The sequence below is a fragment of the Xenopus tropicalis genome, chromosome 6 (assembly GCF_000004195.4).
Source record: "Xenopus tropicalis strain Nigerian chromosome 6, UCB_Xtro_10.0, whole genome shotgun sequence".
Lineage (NCBI taxonomy): Eukaryota > Metazoa > Chordata > Amphibia > Anura > Pipidae > Xenopus > Xenopus tropicalis.
Window position 1 is genome coordinate 23,781,810 of NC_030682.2, and position 27,711 is coordinate 23,809,520.

A 27,711-nucleotide genomic window follows, 5' to 3' on the forward strand; every position below is an offset into this window, starting at 1 on the left:
TTTGCAGCGCCTCATATTACTGGGACAGGCAGATACCAGCAAACCTGCCAGCAGTTTGTTAAAGTTGAGTCCGATCACACCCCCAATCCACCCAAAACCCGCCCATTTCGGGGTCTGTGATTCAGGACTCTCCTGGCATATTTGTAGCAATTACAGGTATTTCTTATGGCTCTTCCTTAGTTTGAGCATCAGATGCTGACTTCACATTTCAAGTCTCACTTATCCCGAGTCACTTAAGTCTGACTCAGTATCTGATCCTTTATATGACGAGTCTGGTTCTGATTCAGAAGCAGAATATTTAGCAGGCTCTTCTCTCTCATTTGATACTATTTCACCCCTTTTCTGACCAGATGTTTCAGATGTGGTCTCATCCTCAACTTGGAGACTGGTCTCCCTGCAAACAAAGAAAGGACAATACATTTGAATACTTTTAGGAATAAGAAGGACTTTTATCAGACACATAACCCAATATTGAACTTTTTTAGATTCTGTAGAATATTTTAAATCATCATTACACCTACTTAACTGAAATAATGAATTAAATGAGGGCAAACTTCTATATATTGCTAAAAATACCAGACATCAAATGATATATTCTGATGAATTAATACTGTTTAGGCCTGTGTTAGACATATAATATCTGCCAAGCCTATCCCCACCCTCATTTCCCTGTTTCTAACCCTGTTAGATGGAAATAAATATAAACAAAGGCTTAAGAAAATGAACAAATTACTCTGAACAGGTTACTAACTCTTGAGTTGTTTGTGGGGTGCTCTCTTTTGGGGTCTCTTCATCCGCAGATGGCTCTTTATCTTCCGAACAGCAATATAGACAACTGTAAGTAAATAAAAGAGAAACTGTAACGTTGCTGGCAGCTTCCTTAAAAGAACGCCATAAATAAACATTTACAATTGTAAGTAAAGCAGAAAGGTGTTGGAAAAGCAATTTCCATATAATCACAAAGCTCTAGTCACTTGTTTGTTGGACTTACCATACAACCAGGGATATCACTGAGGTCAGTGTAAGAAATGATAGAACCGCTATCACCACAATAATTGCAGATTTCCCGTGTTTTTCAAGAAGTAAAGCAAAGAAGTTACTGCTGTTCTTGACTCCTATTGGCTCTTTAGAGTTCATTGCAGCTGCATTCTTTATGGCTGTTAGAGTCATTTTGGTAGTTGGAGCTTCTGCACGGGACCCTAATGCCCGTGACCCACCCGAAACTGTAATTCTGGTTCGGGAAAGCGATTCATACAGCTCTCCATCTAGTGTCATCCAAACTTCATAAGCTCCATTGTCTGTAGCACCGGTGGGTTTGATAACCAAGGTGCAGTTCCCTTTCCTTACAAGGGGTACAAAAAGCTCATATTTCTTGCTGTCTTCTGAGAAAGTTTTGACTCCATCGCTATTCAGCTGGATAAGAGGGGTGTATTTTCCATCATCTTCAGAGATTTTACCCCATTCAAGTACCATATTCTAGTACCATTTTGGTTGCATCTATTGGACGCACTGCAGCAAACTTGCAGGGAATAAGACTCCGGGTATTTGGCCTCAGAGTCAGTTGATGATGTAAAACATCAAAATTTTAGAATTGGTCTGACAGAGTTACACTGAGCTTTATTCCATTTTGAAAATGTCGGGGAAAATGTCGGGAAAAAATGTCGTTAAAACATCGTATAAATGTTGTTTAAACGACAAATTCACAAAAGTGTCTGTAAACTGTCTTTCTTTCACCAAAAACAGAAAAGTGGCGGTTGAGTCGGAATTTAGGTGGATTTCTGTTTGTGAATCTGGAGAAAGTGTTTTCCACCAGTTTTACTCCAAAAAAGGTCTAACTCCACTTTTGTGAATTCCCCCCTTTGTCTTCGAATGCCAGAAATGTTTACTTTTTTACTTACATGTTCCACACATACTTTGGAAAATCAGCTATAAAACTCATAAAGCCCTACTAACATTTTCCCTGAAGGAACAGTTCAGTGTAAAAATGATAGACTGGGTAAAATGGATAGACTGCGCAAAATAAAAAAATATTTCTAATAGCTAAAAATAGGCAAAAATGTAATCTATAAAGGCTGGAATGGGCAGATGTCTAACCTTATAGTCAGAACTCTACGTCCTGCTTTCACCTCTGTAACCTCAGTGATTTGGGGGGGCACATGGGACATAACTGTTTAGTTTGTGAGCAGGTCAGATTCAAATGCAACTAACTGATGGTTATGTCCCATTTGCCCCCCCTCTCAAGTCACTGATTGGCTACTGAAAAATTTGGGAATCTTTCAAAAGATTTGCGGAACGGCGGAAAATTTGCAAAACGGCGAAAATGTTGCACGTAAAAAGAAAATTGTCGCCCGCGACTATTCTTTCGTCGCGCGGCTATTCTTTCGTCGCCCGCGGCTATTCTTTCGTCGGCCGCGGCTTTTTCTGCGGCGAGTTTTTTCATCCGTTTCGCGAAACAATCCGCCAATGGCGAAACGCGGGAATTAGCCGCGAATCCATGCCTGGCAAAACATTTCGCCCATCACTAGTTACTGACTGCTAACAGCTTACAGAGTTTTAAAGCAGGTAATGTTCCCTCACACTCCTGCCTTTATAGATTACATTTTTGCCTAACTATATTGAAAACATTATTTATTGTGTGCAGTCTATTTTACCCAGTTTCATTTTTACACTGAACAATTCCTTTAACCCTTTGGCTGCCAAGACCGTAGCTCCTACGTGCTGACAAAAAAAGTTGCTAAGTGCCCAGCACGTAGGAGCTACGTTTTTCATTCAGCCAGCGCGTTCTCTGCACTCGCCGATCAATGCGATTGCAGAGACGCGCTGTTAGCCCCACAACCCCCTAGGCAACAAGCTTACCGGCGCTGATGGTCCTCTCCCTCCTCCGATCGCCCCCAGACTGACCCAAAGTCGCAGCGACGTCATCAAGACGTGCCTGCTGCGTGGGGTATAAAAATCCCCTCTCTGGCGCCGCCCCCTTCACTCTTGGAGCCTCGTGGACCTGCCTGCAGCCCCCTGCGACCCTCCAGCACAGAGATCTGCCTTGCCTGCCTTTGAGATCTGCCCCAGGTACATTTTTTGCACTATTACACACACATTACACCATTTACACTAACTGTCATTTTTTTTGCTGATTTTAATTTTTTTGCAGTTTCCATTTTTTTTTTTTTTTTACACTTACATACACTTACACACACATATACACACCTATACACCCTATCACTTCTTTGCAAGTGTGCACACATACATATTTTTTACTTTTTAGCACATGATACGCTGACAGGGGGCTCTGTGTGCAAAAGCTGAGCTGGCAGGCGAGAAATCCTTATGCGCTATTTTCATTTTGGGTTCAGTACATACCGCAGACTTTGGTATATCTATGCATATTGGGCATCAAACTGTTCAGTAGGCCTCTGGTGTTCCTATTTGGGGTGTGTTGCCTTTGTACGCAAGAAATTGTGTGAGATAAATGCGGCAAACTGCAACATTTTTATGCGATTTTCTGAAATGTCATAAAAACCAATAACTTTAGTAAAGCTTTGCAGATTGGTACTTTGGTGTAGAAAGGACTCTTTGCCCTTGTTGGATTTGTCAGAATGTGTACTTTCCAAAAATATATGGTTTTGTGGGGGTCTCTGTATAGTTAGGGGAAGTTTCGGCACATAATACGCTGACAGGGGGCTCTGTGTGCAAAAGCTGAGCTGGCAGGCGAGAAATCCTTATGCGCTATTTTCATTTTGGGGTCAGTACACACCACAGACTTTGGTATATCTATGCATATTGGGCATCAAACTGTTCAGTAGGCCTCTGGTGTTCCTATTCGGGGTGAGTTGCCTTTGTACGCAAGAAATTGTGTGAGATAAATGCGGCAAACTGCAACATTTTTATGCAATTTTCTGAAAACTCATAAAAACCACTAACTTTAGGAAAGCTTTGTGGCTTGGTACTTTGGTGTAGAAAAGACTCTTTACCCTTGTTGGATTTGTCAGAATGTGTACTTTCCAAAAATATATGGTTTTCTTGGTTTCTCTGTATAGTTAGGGGGGGTTACTGCACATAATACGCTGTCAGGGGGCTCTGTGTGCAAAAGCTGAGTTGGCAGACGAGAAATCCATATGCGCTATTTTCATTTTGGGTTCAGTACACACCACAGACTTTGGTATATCTATGCATATTGGGCATCAAACTGTTCAGTAGGCCTTTGGTGTTCCTATTTGGGGTGACTTGCCTTTGTACGCAAGAAATTGTGTGAGATAAATGCGGCAAATTGCAACATTTTTATGCGATTTTCTGAAATGTCATAAAAACAACTAACTTTAGGAAAGCTTTGCAGATTGGTACTTTGGTGTAGAAAGGACTCTTTACCCTTGTTGGATTTGTCAGAATGTGTACTTTCCAAAAATATATGGTTTTTAGGGGTCACCCTACATTTCTGCAGCTTCTACCCCTCATAAAACTGCAGTGTGTTTATGAATTGGGTAAAGATAAGCCATGAAATTAGTGTGCACAAGGTATATTTGGGGGTCTCTAAGTGCCATGTGCTTTGATAAACCTATGTACAGTGGGCATCAAACTGTTCAGTAGACCTCTGGGGTTCATATTTAGGGAGGTTTGTCTTGGTACCTAATGATCTGTAGAAAATAAGTTGCTGCATAGTGGAAGCATTGAGGTGATTTTTGGAAATGCCATAAAAATCGTCAAACTTAGGAAAGCTTTATGGCTTGGCACTTTGGAGTAGAAAGACATGGGTACCCATTTTAGATTCGGGGGAATGTGTACTTTCCAAAAATATATGACTTTCTGGGGTGAATGTACTTTTTACTAGCATTGTTGATTTTGCAGAAGCTGAAATGATAGATCATATGGGGGTATGTTCACATTGGGGCCCCTACATGCCACATACTTAGGTAAACCTATACATATTGGGCATCAAACTGTTCAGTGGCTCCCTGGTGTTCATATTCAGGGTGTTTTATCTTGGTACCTAATGCTATGTGGGAGATAAGATGCTGGAAACTGGAAGCTTTGAGTGGATTTTTGGAAATGTTATCAAAATTGCCAACTTTAGGAAAGCTTTGCGGCTTGGTACTTTGGAGTAGAAAGACATGGGTACCCATTTTAGATTCGGGGGAATGTGTACTTTCCAAAAATATATGGCTTTCTGGGGTGAATTTACTTTTTACTAACGTTATCCCACGTATAATGATGTAAATGTTGATTTTGCAGACGCAGAAATGACAGTACATATGGGGGTATGTTCCCATTGGGGCCCCTACATGCCACATACTTAGCTAAACCTATACATATTGGGCATCAAACTGTTCAGTGAACCCCTGGCGTTCATATTTAGGGTGTTTTATTTGGTTACTTTATGACCTTTAGGAGTTAAGATACTATTGACTGGAAGCTTTGAAGCGATTTTTAAAATTTTTTACAAATTTTGATAAAAACGAATAACTTTAGGAAAGCATTGCGACTTGGTAGTTTGGAGCAGACAGACAGTTCTACCTATTCTGGATTCCCCAGAATCTGTTCTTTCTAAAAATGTTCTGGGATAAACTTTCTGTTAGCGGAATTTTTGGCCTTAAAATCTAAAGTATGCAGCTTTCTGGAGCAGTGCTTTGGAAATTTGGTAGGGTACTGCTGGAGGGTTTTGACCTATACAAGTGAGAAATCTCCATAGAACTATATATATTTGGTATTGGCACGTTCAGGAGACATGGGACATTCCAAATCAGGTGTATTTTCATGCATAAAATATTTTTTGTTTCTGGTATATGTGTTTATATTATGGAAAATATTATTTTTTTTTTCATTTTTTAGACATCTAGAAGCCTATATCTTGTTACAAAATTGGAATTACACAAAAATTCCACCATATTTTAAAAGCTTAGGTTGTCCTGAAAAAAACGATATATTGTTTTCCTGGGTAAACTAAAAGTCCCCCCGAGGAAAGGCCCCTAAAGTGAAACAGTGCAAAATGTTCAAAAACTGTCTGGCAGTAGAAGTTCCGCTTTGTCCAAAACGGCTGGCAGTGAAAGGGTTAAAAAAGCCAATGCCAATTACATATGCAAGCAAATATATTCTCTTTAAAGGAATACTGTCATGGAAAAGCATATTTTATTTACAAAAGCAACAGTTAATAGTACTTCTCCAACAGAATCCTATTGAAATCCATTTTTCAAAAACAGATTTTGAAATGTGGCATGTTTCTGAGCTCCCAGTAGGTATCAGAATAGCACTCAATAGTAAGAAATCCAAGTCCGGCTTGGGACTCCTCCAGTTAAATGGGAGTAGAAGAAACAATAGGTTAGCTGAAAGCAGTTCTAATGTGTAGCGCTGGCTCCTTCTGAAAGCTCAGACTCAGGCACAATGCACTGAGATGGCGCCTACACACCAATATTACAGCTACAAAATACAATTGCTTTAATATTTTAAATGCTAGAATCAATTTGCAATGTAACAGTGTAATATAGTAATAAAAATTATACTGTATCATAAAAATCATGACAGAATCCTTTTTAAGTTTTCCTTTCTGCAGAGGAAATTCTCAAGGAATGTATATTATGAACACAAAGAAAACATATTTATGACCACAATCGCAAGTGCAAAAGGTTTAGATGGACACAAAATTAAGAATCCATTGACACTAATCTGAAGATAAGCATCTATAACCACATGGAGCTACTATCCCACCAAGTATAAGGCATGGACCATTAATAATTAAACTCTAAACAGACACTTACCATAAATAAAAGCCAAACCTAAGGCCAAAAAATATGGCAAACTTTATTAGTATACAGACCACATTACCAAGTAGCAAAAAAGCACTAGAACAATTAAAAGCCCTTATTGGGGGCAGAACCGCCCTATTGGGTTTATTTAATGGTTAAATGATTCCCTTTTCTCTGTAATAATAAAACAGTGCCTGTACTTGATCCCAACTAAGATATAATTACCCCTTATTGGGGGAAGAACAGCCCTATTGGGTTTATTTAATGGTTAAATGATTCCCTTTTCTCTGTAATAATAAAACAGTACCTGTACTTGATCCCAACTAAGATATAATTACCCCTTATTGGGGGCAGAACAGCCCTATTGGGTTTATTTAATGGTTAAATGATTACCTCTGTAATAATAAAACAGTACCTTGTAATTGATCCCAACTAAGGTATAATTAATTCTTATTGGATGCAAAACAGTCCTATTGGGTTTAATTAATGTTTTATTGATTTTTAGTAGACTTAAGTTATGGAGATCCAAATTAACGGAAAGACCCCGTATCCGGAATACCCTTGGTCCCGAGCATTCGGGATAACAGGTCCTATACCTGTATATATATAATATAATATATTATCTATAGCAAGCTCTACACATCTGAGGTATAGTGAGGTATAACAAGAGGATTTTTGCCCAATATGGCCACTTTTGTGCTGGGCTATATTAGGCTGATCTGGTCGTTAAGTGAGTTATATTATAACCATGCTAATGCAGGCCTTTGGGAGAGGACCACATCAAAGAGGTGATGCAGCCCTTAACCCATGGGATTATTAAACCCACCCAGTAAATATCTGGCCAATTTAATTTTAAACAACATAATTTTAGACCCTGTCATTTCAATTGTGTCTGGCAAAACTTATGTTTTTTAAAACCCGAATATCAGGCAATAGCAGATCTAGACCTTTTCTGATCTACATTTTATGACTATAAAACAGAACTGTATATTTGAATGCTTAATTGTTTTATTGAGAGTAACTGTTCACAAGGTACATGTATCTGTACATGCTTGCAGCTTGTAGTAAGTTCCAATGAACCAGTTATTCCGAAGCTTTGAAATATACAGTAGCAATGGTAGTTTGGGAAAACAATTCCCCTATTTCGTTTACTGGCCAAATTATAGTTTGGGTTTCACAAGGCTAAAACCAAACAGACAGTTGAGATTCAAACAGGCCTAAGAATAACCAAACTGTTCGGGTCAAAACCAAACAGGTGGCAACTCTTACGCACAAGAGGTGAGGAGGGCATGAATGAACTCCCTATATACAGCTGGAGCTGCTGATCTGTTGATGCCTGAATGTGCTCAATTGAGGACAGTCACCCCTACTTGGAACCCTTTAATTAAACTTTGCCCTTATTAGCAATGGAAAGGCCTCAAAACATAAACTGATTCACAGCAGATAGTTATTCAGAAAAACACAGAGGAGGAAGATTATGATGATGAAGCCTTGGATCAAGCAGCGCACAAGGAATGATAATCAGACACCCATGCACTGCATTGCTGCAGGATGCCAGATGTTTCCAGATGTGATCCTGACTAAAAAGCCTTTCAGAGGATTAAGCAGATCCTAGTAAAAAAACAGAATGAGTGAATGCATATGGTCAATGAGACTATTTCCATTACGCTGCCTCAAGATGTATCAAAATTCATAGTCAGACTGAACTTCATTTCTTTTTTATAGAACTAAAGATGACGAGCATCTTCCATGCTTGCTTTGGTGGGTGTGATACCTTCCTTCCCTTTGCTTCAGGCTGGACCCACATGTTGTAGGTCCAAACTGCCCAAAAAACCTTCTTACCTTCCCTGCAGCTCCAGTCCATCTTGGGGCCAGGCAGATGTGTAGATTTTACTAGTGGAGAATCCTCTCTGTACTTTCATATACAATAAATGGAAGTCAAGCTCCATGGGGCAGCAGGTAATTTCTGAAGGTGTGTGTTTTCTATTTCAGGGTCTCACAGAATGGTTGGATCTGTTGTAGCCAGCTATAGCGAGGGGCAAAGCTGCACTAATAGCCTCTTTTAGATCTTTAAATACCTGCCTCCTCTTGTTTACAGGTTATTAGTAAGGCTGCAGCTTCCCCTTAATCATTTAGGATTCCTTTTCCTCCTGTAACCCACTCAGTCCCCTCCCTTAGGAACTGACTTTGGCTGTTGGCTACTGAGCATGCTCAGTTCTCAGTAGTTCTTAGTACTTTAGCAGCCAATGAAGAGATGGCACTCTGCTGGAAAAATATAACCTCCTCTGCTGAGCACAGTTAAACAATTATAGTGCTCAGTCTAAGCAGGGCTTTTTATCAAAGTAAGTTCTGCCTGTGTAAGCCTGCATTCTTCATTGCATGAACAGATTGACAACTGGGTGAAAGCTGCTATTTGCTTTAGCAAAATGTAATGGTGCAGGTGAACAGAGGGGATATATACAGTACAAAGGATGTGGGGTGGGTATATACATGGTAAGAAAATGTAGGGTTTACATGTCCTTTACAGTGATGCTGACACTAAAAAAACTACTGTTCAAAATATTAATGTACATTCAAAGTTATCTATAGGTCAAGCTGATCTTTTTTTTGTAGGTCTACTTTTGTAAGTAATTGTTATTTGAAATTCATAAACTTGACTGTTTTGCCAACCTGACTGTCCCTATTCAACCTGTCCGTGCTAACGGACTCCTGCTGCACAAATATGGCAGCCCCCTCATAGAGGGACATGGGGGATCAGTTAGGTTGTGTAAAAGCATCAGGAAGTACTTTTATGGAAACTTTTCAAAGGATTTCTTACCATTTCAAAGGCATATGATTTCTAGCAAGTACTAAGATTTAGGACTATGATATTTTTTGAGCAACAAGTGCCCTTGTGGGTCCAGGAGATTGCCATTAAAGGCCAGGCATATGTACCCTACAGCCTCTAATATGAAGGGTCTCTGTTTGTAACAGGGCTGTGCACATTCTGCTTGGCTGGGCAGTGGTTACTAAAGCAGACGGAGTTGCCTGTATCTCACGGGAAATAAAGGTTCTGCAGTCAGCTGAGTTCACAAGTGAATGTCCTGACCCCATTCATGTGCTTGGTTCTCATTGAGGGGGTTCACATTGAGTCTAACTCTAGCCTTAAGCTAGAAAACTAAGCCGAGGGGAGAGGCTAAAAGAAGAATAAAGAGGGGAAAAGCCAAAAGGTGAGGGGAAAACAGGGTGAATGGGAGAAAGGTATCAGCCAATCACAAAGAAAATAAACTCAGTGCTGCAGAAACCTCACATCTGAAAGTCTCTTTTCCCAGCATAAAGGAACTGCAGTGCTGTATTGTTTATACATAATATACCCCTTCTTATTGGACTGATCTGAACACACTTTAGTCATGCTCAGCTGTCCCCTCCTGAAATAACATCAGATCTATGAATTAATGTGTTTGCTGGAAAAACAAACCTCTCACCCCTAATGTGTCTGTGTTGTTCTAGCTTTGATCTGCCCAATGCCACAGTTCTGCGTGGCTCAAAGACCAGCGGGACCAGACCCTCCCATCTGCTGCAGTCTGGTTCTGGGGAGTTAGACGGAGTATCAGAATGTATTCCCAATAGTTAATGTTCTTTGTCTTAAATAACCTGGTAACATTGTGTATGCACGTCTGTCCCTTGGGCAGATCTGATTCCGCTTGTGTTATCATTCATAAAGAAGCAAATAGCTTAGTCAGCAAGAAACTCATCAGATCGATGATTGTCAGAAATATTACTTGCTTGATGTACTGAGTTACATATACAATATATATATATATATATTTGAAGGGTATCTAGAACACTAATGGGCTTATTTATAAATTTTCGAGTTTAAAAGTGTTTTTCTAATTCAAAACTCTCATTATAAAAAATGGGAATACTAACGTATTTCTTAATATGGAAAACTGGTTTGAATAGAAAACTTGAATACTCGAAAAACTTGAAAATCTCGAATTAAAAATATGCCTTGACTTTGCCTAGGACACGCCCATTAACTTCTATATAAACTTGCAAGCTTTTAGATGGCGAAGTTTTATATTCGAGTTTTAGGGGTTTTTCCCCTAATAAATATCAGACATTCGAGTTTTATCACTAAAATACTACATGTATAGCATACAGATTTGTTGCTAATATATTTGTCCCAGTAGCTAACAGTGCCTGTAACATCAGTAGAAATCATCACAAGAAGCCCGAACCCCCGGTTTATAGGCTAAAAAAGACCCCGTTCATTTTCTCTGGGAAGAGTAACAGTGACAAAATGCAATGTATTCTATTGCCCCTAATACCACAGACCAGCCATCAACTGAATCCAGCTACAAGCAAAAGAGCGCCCCCTATGGTAACTCCACTCTAACCTGGAACCCTTTCTTAGAGGTGCAAGCTTCCACTCAAAATTCCCCAAAATTCCCACCAGTCTCCTCCCCATGCAAACAGCTGTGCTCAGTGGGCTTCATGATGGCTTCTCAATGCAAAGCCATAGGACTCTTGACTGGCTGTAATTACACCCCCTGCTCCATTTTAGTGGAGTGCAGTTACTGTATATCTGATACTAGAGTAAGTCCCACAGATTGGGCAGGTGAGGTTGCTGGTGCAGGTTTGGGCGGATGGCAGGTTGAGATTTTGGTGCATTACCTTTGCTTCAATCTTAAGGTGAACCATCCCTGTTGGTGATGTGAGTGGCATATCCCCCTCCATAACCGGTGGGTTCAGGTAAAGGTAAGAGTATGGGCCCAAGGGCTCGGGTGGATGTGGAATTTAGTGGCTACTAGCGGTAGTTATACTACTACACGTTGGACACATGAAGAGTGGAAGACAAAGAGGTACTTGTACCCAGGCCCAGACTGGCAATCTGTGGCTTCAGGCAAATGCCACAGGGGGCTGTAAGATGCCATAGACAGTCACTATTTATTGGGCTGGGGGGGCTGTTTGGGCCTCTGTGTACTTGTAATGGCAGGGCCTATTTTATATTCCTGTCCAGCCCTGCTTGCACCCAAAGAAAGTACCTCTTGTCCCAACTCCTCCCCGCATACCGACTACAGCAGCAGCCGTGATGTCCACACCGCTATTATCCAAACACCCCCCACTTTTGCTTACCCATTTTTTGAACTCAGAGCAAGAAAGGAGTGGGCGGAAATGGAAAAAGTACATTGTATTTTTTTTTTTCCTTCTAATTGTGCACATAGCTGCACCAATGGCAGCTGCCTACTGTACCATCATGTGACTGTACCAGTCAGCATGCAGGGGCACGGGAACAGATTATTCATTACATTTTATAAAATGTTGCCCTTTTGTCAATGCAGGCAGTCATCTTTACATAGAGCTGAATAGGGACCTACACAGAGCTGCTTTGGGGTGGGGTGGGGTGGGGGTGAAATTAGCAGAAGGTTATGGAATGCATTCCTTCATCCTGTGTATGTTCCATGTTTATTCCTGTGCCCCGGTGCAATTTAGATAATGGTACATTCTGCCTACCTTACATGCCCCAACCACACCCTAATCCAGCCTCGCTGACCACTTGTCATTTTTGCCTTTGCCTGCTCTTAATAAATGAAGCAGTGGATGTTTATAGCTATAAAGTGTCATGTTACGCAGCACTGCAGAAAAGAAAGTCTGTGTCCTTTCATGACATTTATGAATTTATGATATCTTGTTACGCTTACATAAATATTCCATAGGAAGGGGAATATCTGAGAAGCTCAGCAGGTTCAGAAAAACAATTACACAGCATTTATACTGAAAGCTGCCTGCAACAATACCAGTAAATCTGTTCTAAGCAAACGCATAAAGGCTGCACAATAAAGGGAATAGATTCATTTATTGGCTAATAGGAAAACAATGGAATATTTGTTACCATTAAAATACATTATTCCTACTTACTGTACATTTAATGTACACAGATCCCCAAGCAATATGCAGTTGCTGGTAACCAAATGTATAAATCTAGCGCCCTCTGCTGTTCATAAGAGAGATGCCACATTATTACTCTTTTTTTCTCCTTTTCTGTTTAATTGCCCAAATCTTTCACAATAGATGATTTTCTAGGATTCTATGCCTTTTTTCATACATTTTACACCAAAAATGTGTCCCTTTTTTTCCTCAAACATGCCCATGCACATTTTCTGTTTAAATGTTAAACATCATGTTGCAATAGGGCCTTTTAAAAATAGTGGGTTCCAGTTAGTTTGTACTAACTAGTTTGCATCCAATGTGCTGCATAACTGTTTTAAAGGAAAACTAAACCCACTTGGCCTGCATACAGGCTAATGTATTCTAATAGAGATGGGCCACGCACAGTTATATTGGCACACAAGTGGCACAATACAGCAAATAAATCAGGTTCTGGTTCCTCTGTATATAGCCCTGTATCTAGAATATAAATGTGCCTATTGCAATAAGGCTGGCTGTGTGTAAGGCATCGGCTAGAGTCCAGTAGTGGTTTGGGTACCCTGTGGGTTGCAGTTAGGATTTTCAGATGTGGGTCAGCAGATCAAGTTGCAGGTGTTATCCATGTTTCTTATATTATACTTCTTATATTTTTTATATATTATTTCTTTAAACATTGTTTTCATCTTTTTTTCTAACCACTTTAAGTTTGCAGCAATAGCACTTCCTGTTAAATGGTGGTCAGCAGATTGCAGATCACATTGCTGATAAGGCAGTTGTGGGTTGGGTAGTGGGACAAAGCGAGTAAAAATGTGGGTTGCCGGTCCAGGTCACGGGTTTGTTAATCAAAAATAGGAAATGGGCCCAGCCGGCTTTGTTGCTTGCTGTCAGCACTTGCAAGTCTTATGCCCCTAAAGGTTTAGCATCTTTGTGCTGCGCCATGATAACGAGCACTGCAGAGTCTGCAATGGGAAAGTTAAAACATAATTAAAAATAATAATTAGTTGTAATTGCTTTTTATTATTGAATATCTGTTACCTGCAACCCACCCCCTCACCGTCATATAATAATAATAAAATGGACGGTGTTAATATGGTGCTTACAAGGTACTAAGTGCTTGAAATAAGAATGCATTGCTGCACTACAGTAGTGACTGATATGCACTTTACAGAGAACATACACCATTGACATCAGTCCCTGCCCTCGTGGAGCTTTATAGGGTCCCTGTCACATTTAATTCAATCAGAAGCCAAATAACCATATGATATGGTAGAATATTTTTGTTTTCTGTAGAACTTGCAAAGAATGCCTGTGCACTTGTGCTTTGTGTCCCCTGAATGTTTCAGGTACACCCATGTGTCCGGTGCCAGGGGATAAGCACACCAATAAAGCCAATGTGATCTCTCACACGATGACACCTATAAGACTGGCCAAAAGAAAGAGGTGCTGGTGTTTGTTTATTGAGGAACAGGTGAGCCAAATGCAAGCCACCCCTGTGCATCCACATGTTCCCCTTAATGTGTGTTTCCTGTCTGAATACTCCAGATGGTGTTTATATGAGCCAAACCTAAAACTTCAATTATTACCTTGAAAAAAATCCTACAGTACTAAATAAAATGTTGTCACATAAGAGCCCTACCACTTCTTCCTATGAATTGGTCACAGACGCAATCTCTCTGCCGAGTTTGTTATTCAGTGTCTCTTACTCAAAGAGCCTTTATAAATACTCACATCTAAACTGCATCCCATCTGTCAGCCTGAAAGGGATGTGAATGCAGATCATTAGAAGCAGCACGCTCAGTATCTGGGGATTGTGTGGGCAGGAGCGCGGGCATTTATTGTGGCGGGAGTAAAGGAGATATTTAGCAAGAACATGGCAAAAAGGAAGCCAAAATCCAACATTCCACTAAAAGCAAAAAAGCTACATTAGCTCAATATGGGCATAGATATTCCAATTTCTATCACTTGTCCATTATATATTATTATCCTAGTACAGGTATGGGACATTTTATGCAGAATGCTCGGGACCTGGGGTTTTCTGGATAAGGTGTCTTTCAGTAATTTAGACCACCATACCTAACAACTATTAGAAAATAATTTAAACATTAAATAAACCTAATAAGGTTGTTTAGCATCAACTGAAGATTAATTATATCTTAGTATGAATCAAGTACAATGAATTTTTAGTACTTAAGGTATGGAGATGCAAATTACAGAAAGACCCCAGGTGCCAAGCATTCTGGATAACAGGTCCCATACCTGGTACCTCTGTACCATTTTAAAAACGGAGTCTAAGAGAGTTGTTTTATAATTTGTAACTTTATGGATAATGGGTTTTCAGATAACGGATCCCATACCCGTAATACTGCCTGTCTCCTATGATCAATGTCCTTTGTATATGGTTGCTTTCCTGTTTGATCTCTGCTTTCCCAATATGCTTGTTGTTGGCCTAAACAGTAACAGATAAAGGGAACATTCCATAACAGTAACAGATATAGAGAACATTCCATAACAGTAACAGATATAGGGAATATTCCATAACAGTAACAGATATAGGGAATATTCCATGTAAAAGGCAGGTAAACCTGTGCAAGTTGGGATCAAATGCCCCCCTTGGCTAGAGGAGTGATCAACTTAATAATGGAGATGGCACTCAGTAATTCATTTGAGGAGGAACTTACAGACAGGCAGTAGTGAGGAATATTAGGGAGGAATAAGAGTAAGTCAGTTACAGGGACAGCTTTTTAGGTCTTAATCACAATATAAATCTATAATGAAATGCTCTCAGCACAAAATGTGTCAGGTTGTTCCTGGAATAAACTGACCAAAGGCCTGATCATGGGCTTTTCTGTTACTGCCTTGCTCCTACTGTGTTGTAGGGGGAATTTTTAAACCCTTATGATTTTTTTAATTGCCATTTATACAGTTATAACACCGCCCCTACCTTTAGAGCAGGGATCCCCAAACTTTTATACCCATGAGTTACATTTAAATGGAAAAAGTGTTGGGGAGCAACACAAGCATGGAAAAAGGTCCCTGGGGAGGCAAATAAGAGATATAATTGGCTACTTAATTGCCCCTATGTGGAGTGGCAGCCTACAGAAGGCTCTGTTTGGCATTACACTTGGTTTTTATGCAACCAAAACTTGCCTCCTTACCAGAAACTCAAAAATAAGTCCCTGCTTTGAGGCCACTGGGAGCAACATCCAAGGGGTTGGGGAGCAACATGTTGCTAAAGAGCCACTGGTTGGGGATCACTGCTTTAGAGCATGCAGGCCATGGCATTACTCATCTTATATAAAAATAATAACAGATAAATAATGACAAGCTTATATCCCCCCAATAACTTTATTGGATTAGTGTGAATCCAAATATAAAAATGTCATATAAAGAAAGTATAATGAGTTTGTCCTATGCTCTGCTCAAATAGTTCATGTGAGCATGGCAATCATTTCAGGAAGAAACATGATCCATTAGGCTGTTGCTTGGATTCCAGAACATACCAGATGTTCTTTCTCACTTGAGCGGTAATGGCCTGGCATATTGTTGGCAATCATACAATCCTTAGGAGTGGGCTACCTGGCTTTACCATTCGTCTTCAAAGAATCCAAGAGACTTTTGATTCTATCGCTGGCAGGGCCTCTCTTCCTTTTCTTCTTAATCTTCCCAATCCCTTGGAACACGGAGGGAAGCAGCAAGGTACCAAGGCCCCAGGCTGTGTTTTCTTTATGCACTGACTGGCTGATTTGTTCTTGCATGATCCAGGCACTTTCCCGAGCTAAAGCCACAAACCTGTCCAGCTGGGATTGGTTCACATTTTTACTAACATTAAGGGTCTGTTCGAATGGATTGCGGATGTATAACGGGCATACTTCTGGCTTGTTCTGCTCCTTGCCCTGTATGAAGTAAAAGATATGCCCATGAGTTCATACTCACATATAAAGGGAAGGCCAGCACCACGTCGCCTTATTGAACCTTGGCATAAACAGCAGAGCACTTGGGCGGAGTGTTTTTAAAAGCTAGTAGAGCCCACTACATTTAGCTATTAAAAAATACAGTTACGTGCCCACCTGTAGTCAACACAAAACTAATACAGCTTATATTAAAGGGAAAACAAAGTCATCCTATAGGTAAACTCAGCCCCCAGACCAAGTTGATAACATACTGGTTCACCTGTGGGGCCTATGAATGGCCTACTTACTTAACCTTTATATGGCCATGAATCAGTCAGATATTTAACATGCAGGTTAGAAAATTAAATCAGGCGATAAAAACATGGGCACATTGATGCTGACATCTCCCCAAGGGTGTCTGTGGGATCTTACACGGTTTGGAAGCATATGTACTTAGCACCTTTACCTTTGAATGGCCCCTTGCCCCTCAATGAGCTGCTGCTTTAGAAGGAGCGATGGTAGCTTTTGTAGTGAGTAGGGGTGTGAGGGGCAATGAGCGTCACTGTATAATGCTGCTGTATGAGCAAAGCATCTGCACTTACATGGGTTCTTTACCTTTTAATTAACTTTTAGTATGATGTAGGGTGTAATTCAACTTACAATTAATCTATTTTTTTTATTTGTGGTTTCTTAATTATTAAGCTTTTTATTAAGCAGCTCTGCAGTTTAGAATTTCAGCAGCTATCCAGTTGCTAGGGTCTAAATTACCCTAGCAACCAGAAAATGGTTTGAATAAGAGACTGGAATACAAAGAGGAGAGGGACTTAACAGAAAGATAAGCAATAAATAAAATGAATAAATAAATAAAATGGTATCCTCTCAGAGCAATGGGGTTTTTTTGTCTGCTGGAGTCAGTGACCCCCATTTAAAATTTGGAAAGAGCTAGAAGAGGAAAGCAAATAATCAGCCACATATTAAAATTTAACTTGAAGGTGAACTTCCCCTTTAATACAAGACATACAGGGGCAATTATTTTAGACTTTTAGCAATGCTTTTAACAGACAGTATGGCATATAGAGCTTCCCTGCCAGATACCAGACTGCTTGCTTCGTCAGAGGCAATATCATTACACTAAAACTGCAAAATATATTAAAAAATAAAGATTTTCCATAGCCTTGTCTATGGAACATGCCTATGCAAGGTAAGTAATACAGTTCTTCCCTTTCAAATGTATATCTGGAAATACATAGAAAAAGGCAGTTTGGGCACACATATCCCACACCTTTAGATTCTCCTGGCTATTTAAGAAAAAATACCTTGAAAATATAAACCTGTGAAATACAGTATATCTTCACTTTATGCAATAGCACATTAATGGAATACCAGCTAAGCCAATCACTGAACATCACATAACAAATCATTGGGGTTGAGGAGACTGCCTCATACAGATAAAAGTAAACAAAAGGAATTCTGGGAATGAATTCTAAATCTAAGGGGTTGATTTACTTACCCACGAACGGGTCGAATGGAGTCCGATTGCGTTTTTTTCGTAATGATCGGTACTTTGCGATTTTTTCGTATGTTTTGCGATTTTTTCGGATTCTTTACGAATTTTTCGGATCCAATACGATTTTTGCGTAAAAACGCGAGTTTTCCTATCCATTACGAAAGTTGCGTAAAAAGTTGCGCATTTTGCGTAGCGTTAAAACTTACGCGAAAAGTTGCGCATTTTTCGTAGCGTTAAGTTTTAACGCTACGAAAAATGCGCAACTTTTCGCGTAAGTTTTAACGCTACGAAAAATGCGCAACTTTTTACGCAACTTTCGTAATGGATACGAAAAACTCGCGTTTTTACGCAAAAATCGTATTGGTAACGAAAAGTTCGTACAGAATCCGAAAAAATCGCAAAACATACGAAAAAGTCGCAAAATGTTCGTTTTCAAGTCGGAACTTTTCCAATTCGGGTCGGATTCGTGGGTTAGTAAATCAGCCCCTAAGAGTTTGTTTGGAATTCATTCCCAGAATTCCTTTTGTTTACTGAACATCACGTAGAAATAAAAATGGAATTACCTTTCGGATATCGATGCAGTTCTTACTAAAGTCAAAGTTTCCATAAAATTCAAAGAATTCCCCCAGCAGCACATCTAGGGAACAGGTGAATGGAAACTATAGTCAGTACAATGCACATGAAAGAATTGCAATGGTGTGGGATGATTATACACAACTTACCTAGAGCCTCTGAATTTTGAGATGGTTTAATCCTGTTCAGATTGCTAACAAAGGAACAATCGTGTCCATCAATAATGTGTTTGTCTTCTTTGCCTAGACACAGAATTACAGTGTTACTAATTCAGTACTACATAACCATGGCCCAGTCCCACTGCGTTACTACTGTATATTTATAAACATCATGTCCTGCAACAGGAACATAAGTAATAGCAAATGATTTAAACAAAGCAAATCTGGTCTGTTTTCTGGTTGCCAGAGTTACTGACCCTTGGAAACAAGACCCATTTGACATTCAGAGAGAGGCAGTAGCAAGAAAGTAGCTTAGATTGCTCCCATCTGCAACAGACTTCAAATTTCCCTTTAAAATATATATGTAGGAAGGCTCAGGGCACCTGCATGAGAATTGATCATGTAGCATCCCATCTCCACAGTTCATTTAACAGAGCGGTACCATGGTGGACCTTATGAACCGTCTTTACCTGCCAGGCCTTTCAAATGATCCAAAGTTGGGATGACAGGAGGGCTTCTCTTCTGCAGAAAGAACAGGATCATCATGGTAAGGGAGAAATTGGTTATCCATGCTCCAGGGATTGCGCTTGTTATTCCATGCACTCGTGCCCAGCAACGCAGTGTGAAGACAAGGGCTCGCAGTCTGTGGTCAAAGCATCCATAGATATATAATAGCTCCGAACTTCTGAGTGCAATTCTGCAGCAGGGAAAACAAGAAAGGGTGCAGAAACAGGAAAGATCATATATATTTGTTGGATATTATAAGGCACAAAAAATGTTACTGCTGTGGAAGATGTGTAAATAGTATTTTCAAAATGACTGACTTTATGCTCCAAACTTTACACCCCTCCCTACCCCCATTAAACTGTTAGGGATAGTGTGTCCTGCTACTACTAATATTAATATAAAATAACGCACAGCCTGTTTATTTGCTAAATTAGGATAGAATCGGCTTTATTGTGGTACCATGGGCTGAGAGAGATATGTACCATGATATAATGGAAGTTTAAGCAACAATGTGTAAGGATTTAAAAGAATTAATAGTTCAGATTTAAAACTGGACATGTTCAAACAAGCTCAAAGCAGTTCTACCAACTGCCACTAGAGGGCCTGCAAGTAAGTTTCCAAAACTGGTCTTGTGGGTGTATTCCTGTGCTACAAAATGTTCCCAAGCACATATAAGAGCTAATAAAGATTACTGCAAGTGATAAGAGATGCAAAATTGTAGCCTCCCCTGTGCACATACACCACAGAGAGAGTACTAAGAAGGGCAGCTCTACACACAGACGTCAGAAGCTTTGCAGCTATTTTTGCATTTTGCACCTTGCTGCCTTAATAAATAAGCCTTAAAAACTAGTAAATTGTACAAGGACAGATATGGCACCTAAAGGAAAGGAAAGCTGTGTAATGCTAATGACTAGAGATGCACCAAATCCAGGATTCGCTTCGGGATTTAGCCAACATTAAGCCTTTTTCAGCAGGATTTGGATTCAACCAAATCCGAATCCTTAAAATCATGTGACTTTTTGTCAAATAAATATGGAAGTTGAAAATGCTTCAACGTACGCAGAATGTGCAGTTCTCTTTAACCCTTCCTTATCCTACTTTGCATTGCAAATTATGATTCTGTTCGGCATTCGGTCGAACCTTTGACACAGGATTCGGGGTTCAGCCGGATTCTAAAATAGTGGATTCGGTGCATCCCTACTAGTGACACACATGGTGATTTCTTTATAGGTGTATTTCAGTTGTGGAGAAAGGCCTGAGATTGCCTACACTGCCTCCCATTGAATTGAGCTGACCTTCAGAACAAAAATGAGCATGAAAGCATATTTATGCTGACAGCTGTCTGTACTAGCACCGTAAGATGGTCAATGGGAGGCAGTAGGGCAGTTTTAGGAATTTTTTCATGAGAGTGTTTCATCAGCTTTAGTTTATCACAATAAGCATGGGCACTCCAGTTTACATGTTTTTCTCTGGTTGATTGTTTTTAACTATTTTGAGGTGTTTCTATTGTAACAAACTGTGATTCTATGAAATAACCTCTAGAAGGTGCACTTCCTCTATTTAGAAGTTATATCACCTTGGTAGAGCAATAATAAGGCCTGTCTACATGCCCACAACTTTTATTTAGAGACACTGGATATATACACCGTGTATTTTACTTCCTTTTGGGTTGTTTACCTGTTGTCTGACGTAAGGTCACATTGGAGGCCTGCTGGCTGATGGGAAAACCTTACTAATGGACAGCGAGCGTTCAGTATCTTTTGCACTCCTGTACACCCCGGGCCAAAATTGTCTATACATTCCCCAATGACAGACAGTATCCTCTGCGTGGCTACTCTTGCCGAGGGAACCCTTTTTATCAAATACTCAGTGGCAAATGGACCCGTAGTCTGAAATAAAATAGTACCAAAATGTTAAAAATAAAAATCTATACAATTTACAATGAGGGAAAAGCAGCAGAAGAGACTGAAAACAATCATACCCATCGGTACATATAATATGCTTACCCCACTTACTTATTTTGCAGGTCTTCAAGTTAAAATTTAAAATGTTATCTGGTTGTTAAGATTCCCTCTTGCCCTAGCAACCATGTAGTGGTTTTAATGAAAGACTGCAAGATGAATATGAATGTGCCCACAGAGACAGAATAACAAAAAAGACCCAGTCTCTGAATAAAATTTGTGGTTAGCATTGCAGGCTGCAGCAACCATTAGAGAACACATTACAAGAACACAGAAAAAGAAGAGTTGTTTCAGACTGTTTCAGAATTCCACTGTCTACATCATTACTAAGTTATAGTAGATTTAGAGGACAGAATGGTGGCTACAAGATGGAAAGAAAAATATATACAAGGGGCACTGGTGGGGAGAATAAGGGGCAAAAGGCGTGGGGTTAGTGCCATGAGGCAGAGGGTAGAAAAAGGGTTGAAGAGGGTACAAGGTGGGAACAGGTGCACAAGGAAAAAACTAGATGAATAAAAAGGGAGAAAAAAAATCATACAAGGGGAAAAGGGAAAGGACACAGAGGGGCACCAAATCCCTTCTTGTAGCTGAAAGTGAAGCAAGTACAGATATATCCAAACAGGGCACAGAACACAGCCTGAAAGAAACGTACCACAATGGTGCTGAAAAACACTCCATGCCTTTTTGAATATGTCTCATCATTACTCAGAATATGGTATTTTCATAAAACTGCCCCAATCTAAAACTATTACTAACCAGCTTCCTTTCACATCTGCACCAGTGCAAAATGGTATCACTACCCTGCAGCAAAAAATCAACAGGTTAGATCTACTACGAGGGGGAAAGGGGAAGTGACACAAGACCATAAAACCAAGCCCTTTACTTCCTTTTCACACTGTGTGTTTGTTAGGACTGAGTACAAGCTAAAAATCAGGTTTCTGGGGATTCCCAAATATTTGGCAAGGCCCACACACACACATCTTTGTGTAGATGGAGCAGTGACTGCCAAGAGACAAAAAAAGTCCCCAAAATCCAAGTCAGATAAAATTGAATACAGTGAAAAATATGCTCTTTACTCACATGGAAATGTACTATTTACATGTTAGAAAGAATGTGAAGCACTCTCCTATATCCAGTAGCTTTTATTGGCTAGCTTAGTAGATTCTAAGATGCAAGCTTTCAGGACTGCTTAGGTCTCTTTCTTTCTAGGAATGATACATAAGCAGTCCTGAAAGTGCATTTGTGAATCTTCTAAGTTAGCCGCAAAAGGAATCACTTACTCTATACATATAATTTGTAAATGGACGAAAGGCCAGTTGTCCAGGGGGCTGCGACTTTATTAGGCACACCCCAATGCAACTAACCGCTAGCCTTGGACCCCGGGGGTAAAGCTCTTGCTAACTGAAAAATGCAGTATTTAGTAGGGAAGCAATGCCATCATTACCATATTTCCAATAGATTCCTTGCGCAGCTCTGGGCCAGCACATAAGCCCTATAGTCCATAACTTTATTGGAGTGGGTATTTCTTTTTCCTATTAACCGAGCTGCTTTATTAGCATTTATTTGTACAAAGAATGTATAACCCAGAGCAGCTTTATCTATATAGTGGGCATATCAACATAGAAATTGTCATACAAAGAACTTTGAGGCCCTTTGGGCAGATATGAGGCTATAAAAAGAGCTCTAGAGGGCAAGGTGAACACACTAATGTAGGGGCTATGAGTACTTTACGCCTGAACATATAAAAAAAGAAATTTACATAGTAAATATCTCACAAAACAGATAAAGAGGTCCATGCACTGTTGCTCAGCATGGAACACCTTTCAAAGTGCAGTACTGAAAAAATTCCAAATAGCTTCTTTTAATACACAAAATCATTCAGGGTTTGTTGCCTGCTCTTCCTCTACCTTTACAGCGATCCTCTTCTGTATGTCATCAAGATCCAAAAACAAGTCCAAGTCACAACCTAATTTCCCAAAGGAATTTACAGTAGAGCCATATGGATTTACAGTGGCTTCTGGGAAATAGGCAGTGGCAATATCTTTAATCAGAGAGGAGACTAAGAAGCGAAGTCTGATGTTTTCGTCAGTTAACTGGTACTCCTCCAGGAGTGCGTAAGCTTGCTCTTCTATCTGAAAAGAGACAAGTAATTACCATGTGAATGAGGTTGTACAGAACACAGGTTCCTGGATTAGCTAAACATTTCTGTATGTAAATTCTGAGCAGAAAACCACAGCTGATACCTTTGTACCATGGATATTGGTTGGCCTATTAGTCAGGTAAACTACCTTCTGATATACTACATTGCCTAGAGCACAGGGAACTTCCGATGCTTCACACCCCTTCACCGTAAATGAACGGAATAATACAATGGCGTGCCCTTGTGTGAAACCATCTATTTGGTCAATTAATTACAATATTTACTTTTTTTTTTTGTAAATTACAAATTACAGTAGCTTAAAGGAGATATATAGGATAAATGGAAAAAAACCCTAATTTTGTAGCCAATTATGAATAATATACTGTGCTGGTTTCACTTTGGGCTAAAAATCAATCCTGTCTGTAAAAATGGCCCCTTTATTGGAGCTCCCTCTAGATCCCATCAGTTCTCAGTTCCTGTTTCAAATGAAGGGTGGGCGTGTCATAACTGTCCCTGCCAGAAGCACAGTAGGAGTGGGATAGCCAATCACAGCCCTGCACTCACACAAGCACAGACAGGCTTCAGTTCTCTATCAGGTCAGCCTAGCTGCTGATTGGTTCCTATCCGAGCCGCCGGCTCCCCTGCACATCCAGAGAATTTAGCCAGCAGGAAGTGGAACAAATGGGCGAGACAAGCGGGGTTTTCGTGGAATTTCTCAATAAATCAGTCCGAAACACAACTTTTTTAAGCACAATCTATCTATATCTAGTAGTATAATTTACTGGTACATTCTTAATTTTTATACGATATGTCTCCTTTAAGAACTTACATTCTGAGCCTTGCAGAGCTTCTGGATCAGCTCATTTATGGGAAGAGCCGTCTGCCGGTGGCACGGTACTGGCACATTCCCCAATGCGCTGTCTGACTTTAAGGTGAAAAGCCTTGACTTAAAGGGCAAGATGCATTCATTTTCCACAGTCGGCAGACTTGTCGCACTTCTGAGTGATTCTATGCTTTCTCTGTCCAGAAATTCCACCACAGCATGCGCACCCTAGGGAGGGGAAAAAAAAAAAGTATTGGAAATCATGTCATCTGTCTGCAATAAAGAACATAGTTATTTCTGCATACCAGCAGTTACAGAAATAGTTACAGGTTATGATATTAAAAACCGAGAACGGGTTTGTATGGCAAGATGTATATAACTGTAGCTTTTGTATTCATTCTTATTTAATCACAGCCCAGAACATAGATCAAACGCAGTAAGGCTAATGAAAGCAAAGTTCTGATTGGTTGCTGTAGTTTACTATCCCAGAGTAAAATTGACACGTGTTTGTTTATTCCAAACCTCCAATCCCTGACTTAAAAGGATACAAATTATTATTCCACAACAGGCATTCACTGAATGGAACAGTATTTTATACATACATTCATATGCCAGCAGTGTGAAGCAATGTCAGTGCCAGTTATACTTACGTAACCTTCATAGAAGAAGTGCCTAGTTATCTGTCCGTGTTGGGATAAATATTTTAGAAATTTATTTTCGTTTACATTGGGGGGGCAGTTGATTAAAACTGTGTGTTTTGCCTGCTCTTGTCTTTCCTTCTGCACTTCTGCAAAGGTCCTTCTTGTCACAGGGTCTTCATCTATAAAGAATGTAAAAAGCAAAATATAAACAGGAAACAACAAATCCAACTTCATTTTAACATTAGTTTGGGGAACAGGGCTTGTGCAGAATACATTTTGCCTATTATTTTAAGCATGAAATGTGTGTTTTTTTTGTTCTTCTTTGCACTTAACAGGGCAAAATCTGAAACTGAACTAAATGGGTTGCACTTGGGGAAAGGGGGGGGTTGTTTATACAGAGGCTTCCCATTGGACAGGGATTATGCTTGTAAAAACAAATAATGCTTCTTTAAACTTACCCCACTATTTAGCTGAAGGGTCATTCTGTATCTAAAGTAGGAGGTACATCTGGTTAATCACATCTAACAGCACTGCACCCCCCCCCCTTTAACTTGTACGACCTTCTTTCATTTTTATTGTTATTAACCTTTATTTATATAGCAGTGCTTTACACATTCACATCAGTCCCAATTTGAAAAGTGGAAACAGGTAGAAGAAAAATAATTTGAAAACTAAAATTAAAAAAAGACCAGCTGAAAAGCAAAGAATAGGCCATTCCATCACATACTAAATAAAAGGGGTAGTTCATCTTTAAATTAACTTGTATGATGCAGAGAGTGTTATTCTGAGGCAATTTGTAACTGGTCTTCATTTTTTATAATTTGCGTTTTTTTAATTATTTAGCAGCTCTCCAGTTTGGAATGCTAGCAGCTATCTGGTTGCTAGGGTCCAATTTAACCTAGCAACCAGTGGTTTTAAAGAGCTAGGGGTACTGTCTGGGCAGCCCTTTGCTGCAGTATTAAGGATTAAAGAGATTACTGTGCCCCCTGCACCTATGAAGTCTAGCTTTGACTCTTCTCTAGAAAGACAGGCAACGTTTTGCAGAACTTCAGCTCTATCCAAAAGGTGCCAAGAGGTACCCAACCCTTCCCACCGTGCGGAGCTTTAATCCCCTGCAGCGGAAACACAAAGAATTTACCGAGACATAACCCGCCGCCGGCTGCTGCTGCTACTTGCTGCTGTCCCCCAACCGCGTTACTCAGAGCCCGACCGGTGACCCTGACCACCGAGCGCAGCTTCATGCAGGCCACCATGACAGCGGGGGAAAGGGCAGGAGAGCGCATGCGTGCAGTATCTGAGTATGGTGGCCGAATCAGGCCAAACCAGGCCATCGACAGAAGCGCAGCAAGGAATGGGGATGAAATAGATATTCCACTTGCCCTTATGCGCCTTATACTTTATCTGCTTGATAACATGGCCTGACATATCCTGCATACATTTTGTGTGCGTGTATATACTGTATAAGTATGCATTTAGATTTTGTATTTTTGGCACAGAACTTTAAATGTTTATTGCTTTTGATTTTTTTTGAAGTTTCTTCATTACATTTCATGAAGTAGTTCACTGTTAATTGTCTTTTGAGTATGTTGTGGAGGGCTATATCTGGTGACTTCAATTGGTCTTCATTTTTTAATTTCTATCGTTTTTGAATGTCTTCTTCTTCAGCCCCTTATCCAGTTTAAGATGGGGGGGGGGTTGAGGCTACAAATTTTTGTAACCTTTTCATTACTTATCCTTCTAATTAGGCCCACCCCTATTCATTTTCCAGTCTCCCTTTTTAAAACAGTGCCTGGTTACTAGGGTAATTCGGGCCCTAGCAACCAGAGAGCTGCTGAAATTCCAAACTGGAGAGCCTCTGAACATAGAGCAAATTAAAAAACATAAATAAATGAAAACAAATTGCAAATTTGCTCAAAATATCACTATCTGTATCCCACTAAAAGATAACTTAAAGTTGAACGCCTCTTTGCTACGGTTATCTCAGGTAGGGTTACCACATTCTCTGGAAAAAAATAAATAGCCTTCCTATATTTGTATCTTTCCTTATATTAGCTATACATATTAATAACATTGGCATGAAATAATATTTTTACCTGCCAGGCTGATAAAATACTGGCCAGGTGGCATTCGTAGGGGGACATCTGTCCCATCATCCTTACTGATAAGGCAACAGTATTCTACTGCGTTCTTTAGTCATCTCTGTGGAGCCCATAGGTTGGCATTCCAAATTGCAGTTGTACCCCCAGTACTTCACCTACTGCATCAAGGAAAAAGCCAGCCAGAAATAATCCATTGTTCCATTTGTTTAGGCTGACCACTTGGACAATCCTACTGACCAACACAAAGTTTCTGTTCAGACAAATAACCATCCATCAACCAGGATAGGAAGGTTACCTTCCCCCTGACTTGGCATATATCCTCTGCTGGTTGGACAGTATGGTTAAAAAGCCAAACAGTTCAGGCGTGTTCAGCTAGTGTATGAGGACAGTGGAGATTTCCAGCTTTCTGGTCATGGGCCGAATAATGCTGGGGATCATAGGGACTTCAAGCTCTGCCCTGTTCTGCCCATGGCTTTATGTAATCTAGGTGGCAGAATATAAAACATTTGCTGCCAGCTGCTTTGCATTTGTTTGGGATATCTGATATCAGAAATCTGACCATAATCTTGTGGTTATAATCCCAGGGTGAAGAAGGAGGCACGTGCCTGTTTATCTAAGCCAGCCACACATACGCAGACTTCTCATACGCACAACTGGATGATACACAGGACCCCCTTGCCTTTTTAGGACCCCCTCTTTTCCGGAGGGGCTGAGAATAGGTCTCAGTTTGAAAATGATGTAGGTTTGCCTGCACACAAGCGGAAGCTGTCT

At 40.1% G+C, this 27,711-nt stretch overlaps 2 protein-coding genes across 2 annotated transcripts; both read right to left on the reverse strand.

Annotated features, from left to right (window-relative positions):
- Positions 1-219: 219 nt before the first annotated feature.
- On the reverse strand, positions 220-1,549 carry LOC116411541. Its single transcript, XM_031903988.1, has 3 exons — positions 992-1,549; positions 734-835; positions 220-394 (listed from the first exon to the last, which is right to left on the reverse strand). Exons 1-3 carry the CDS (start codon positions 1,471-1,473, stop codon positions 220-222), a joined length of 759 nt encoding a protein of 252 aa, XP_031759848.1. The 5' UTR covers positions 1,474-1,549.
- Positions 1,550-15,967: 14,418 nt separating this feature from the next.
- Positions 15,968-26,208, reverse strand: mtpap (mitochondrial poly(A) polymerase). Its single transcript, XM_002940332.5, has 9 exons — positions 25,980-26,208; positions 24,851-25,020; positions 24,207-24,428; positions 23,145-23,369; positions 20,954-21,165; positions 19,240-19,466; positions 18,761-18,853; positions 18,602-18,675; positions 15,968-16,534 (listed from the first exon to the last, which is right to left on the reverse strand). Exons 1-9 carry the CDS (start codon positions 26,170-26,172, stop codon positions 16,214-16,216), a joined length of 1,737 nt encoding a protein of 578 aa, XP_002940378.2. The 5' UTR covers positions 26,173-26,208; the 3' UTR covers positions 15,968-16,213.
- Positions 26,209-27,711: the final 1,503 nt, after the last annotated feature.

Bases quoted from the DNA above. Each gene is read 5' to 3' on its own strand.
- LOC116411541 (XM_031903988.1), bottom strand. From the start codon at position 1,473: ATGGTACTTGAATGGGGTAAAATCTCTGAAGATGATGGAAAATACACC. The intron at 836-991 runs GTAAGTCCAACA...ATTTACTTACAG, and splicing joins GTGATATCCCTGGTTGTATG to TTGTCTATATTGCTGTTCGG. The intron at 395-733 runs GTAATTTGTTCA...CTTTGTTTGCAG, and splicing joins GAGTTAGTAACCTGTTCAGA to GGAGACCAGTCTCCAAGTTG.
- mtpap (XM_002940332.5), bottom strand. From the start codon at position 26,172: ATGGCCTGGTTTGGCCTGATTCGGCCACCATACTCAGATACTGCACGC. The intron at 25,021-25,979 runs GTAAATTCTTTG...CATTCTTTATAG, and splicing joins CGGCGGCGGGTTATGTCTCG to ATGAAGACCCTGTGACAAGA. The intron at 24,429-24,850 runs GTAAGTATAACT...TCCCCTCCCTAG, and splicing joins ACTTCTTCTATGAAGGTTAC to GGTGCGCATGCTGTGGTGGA.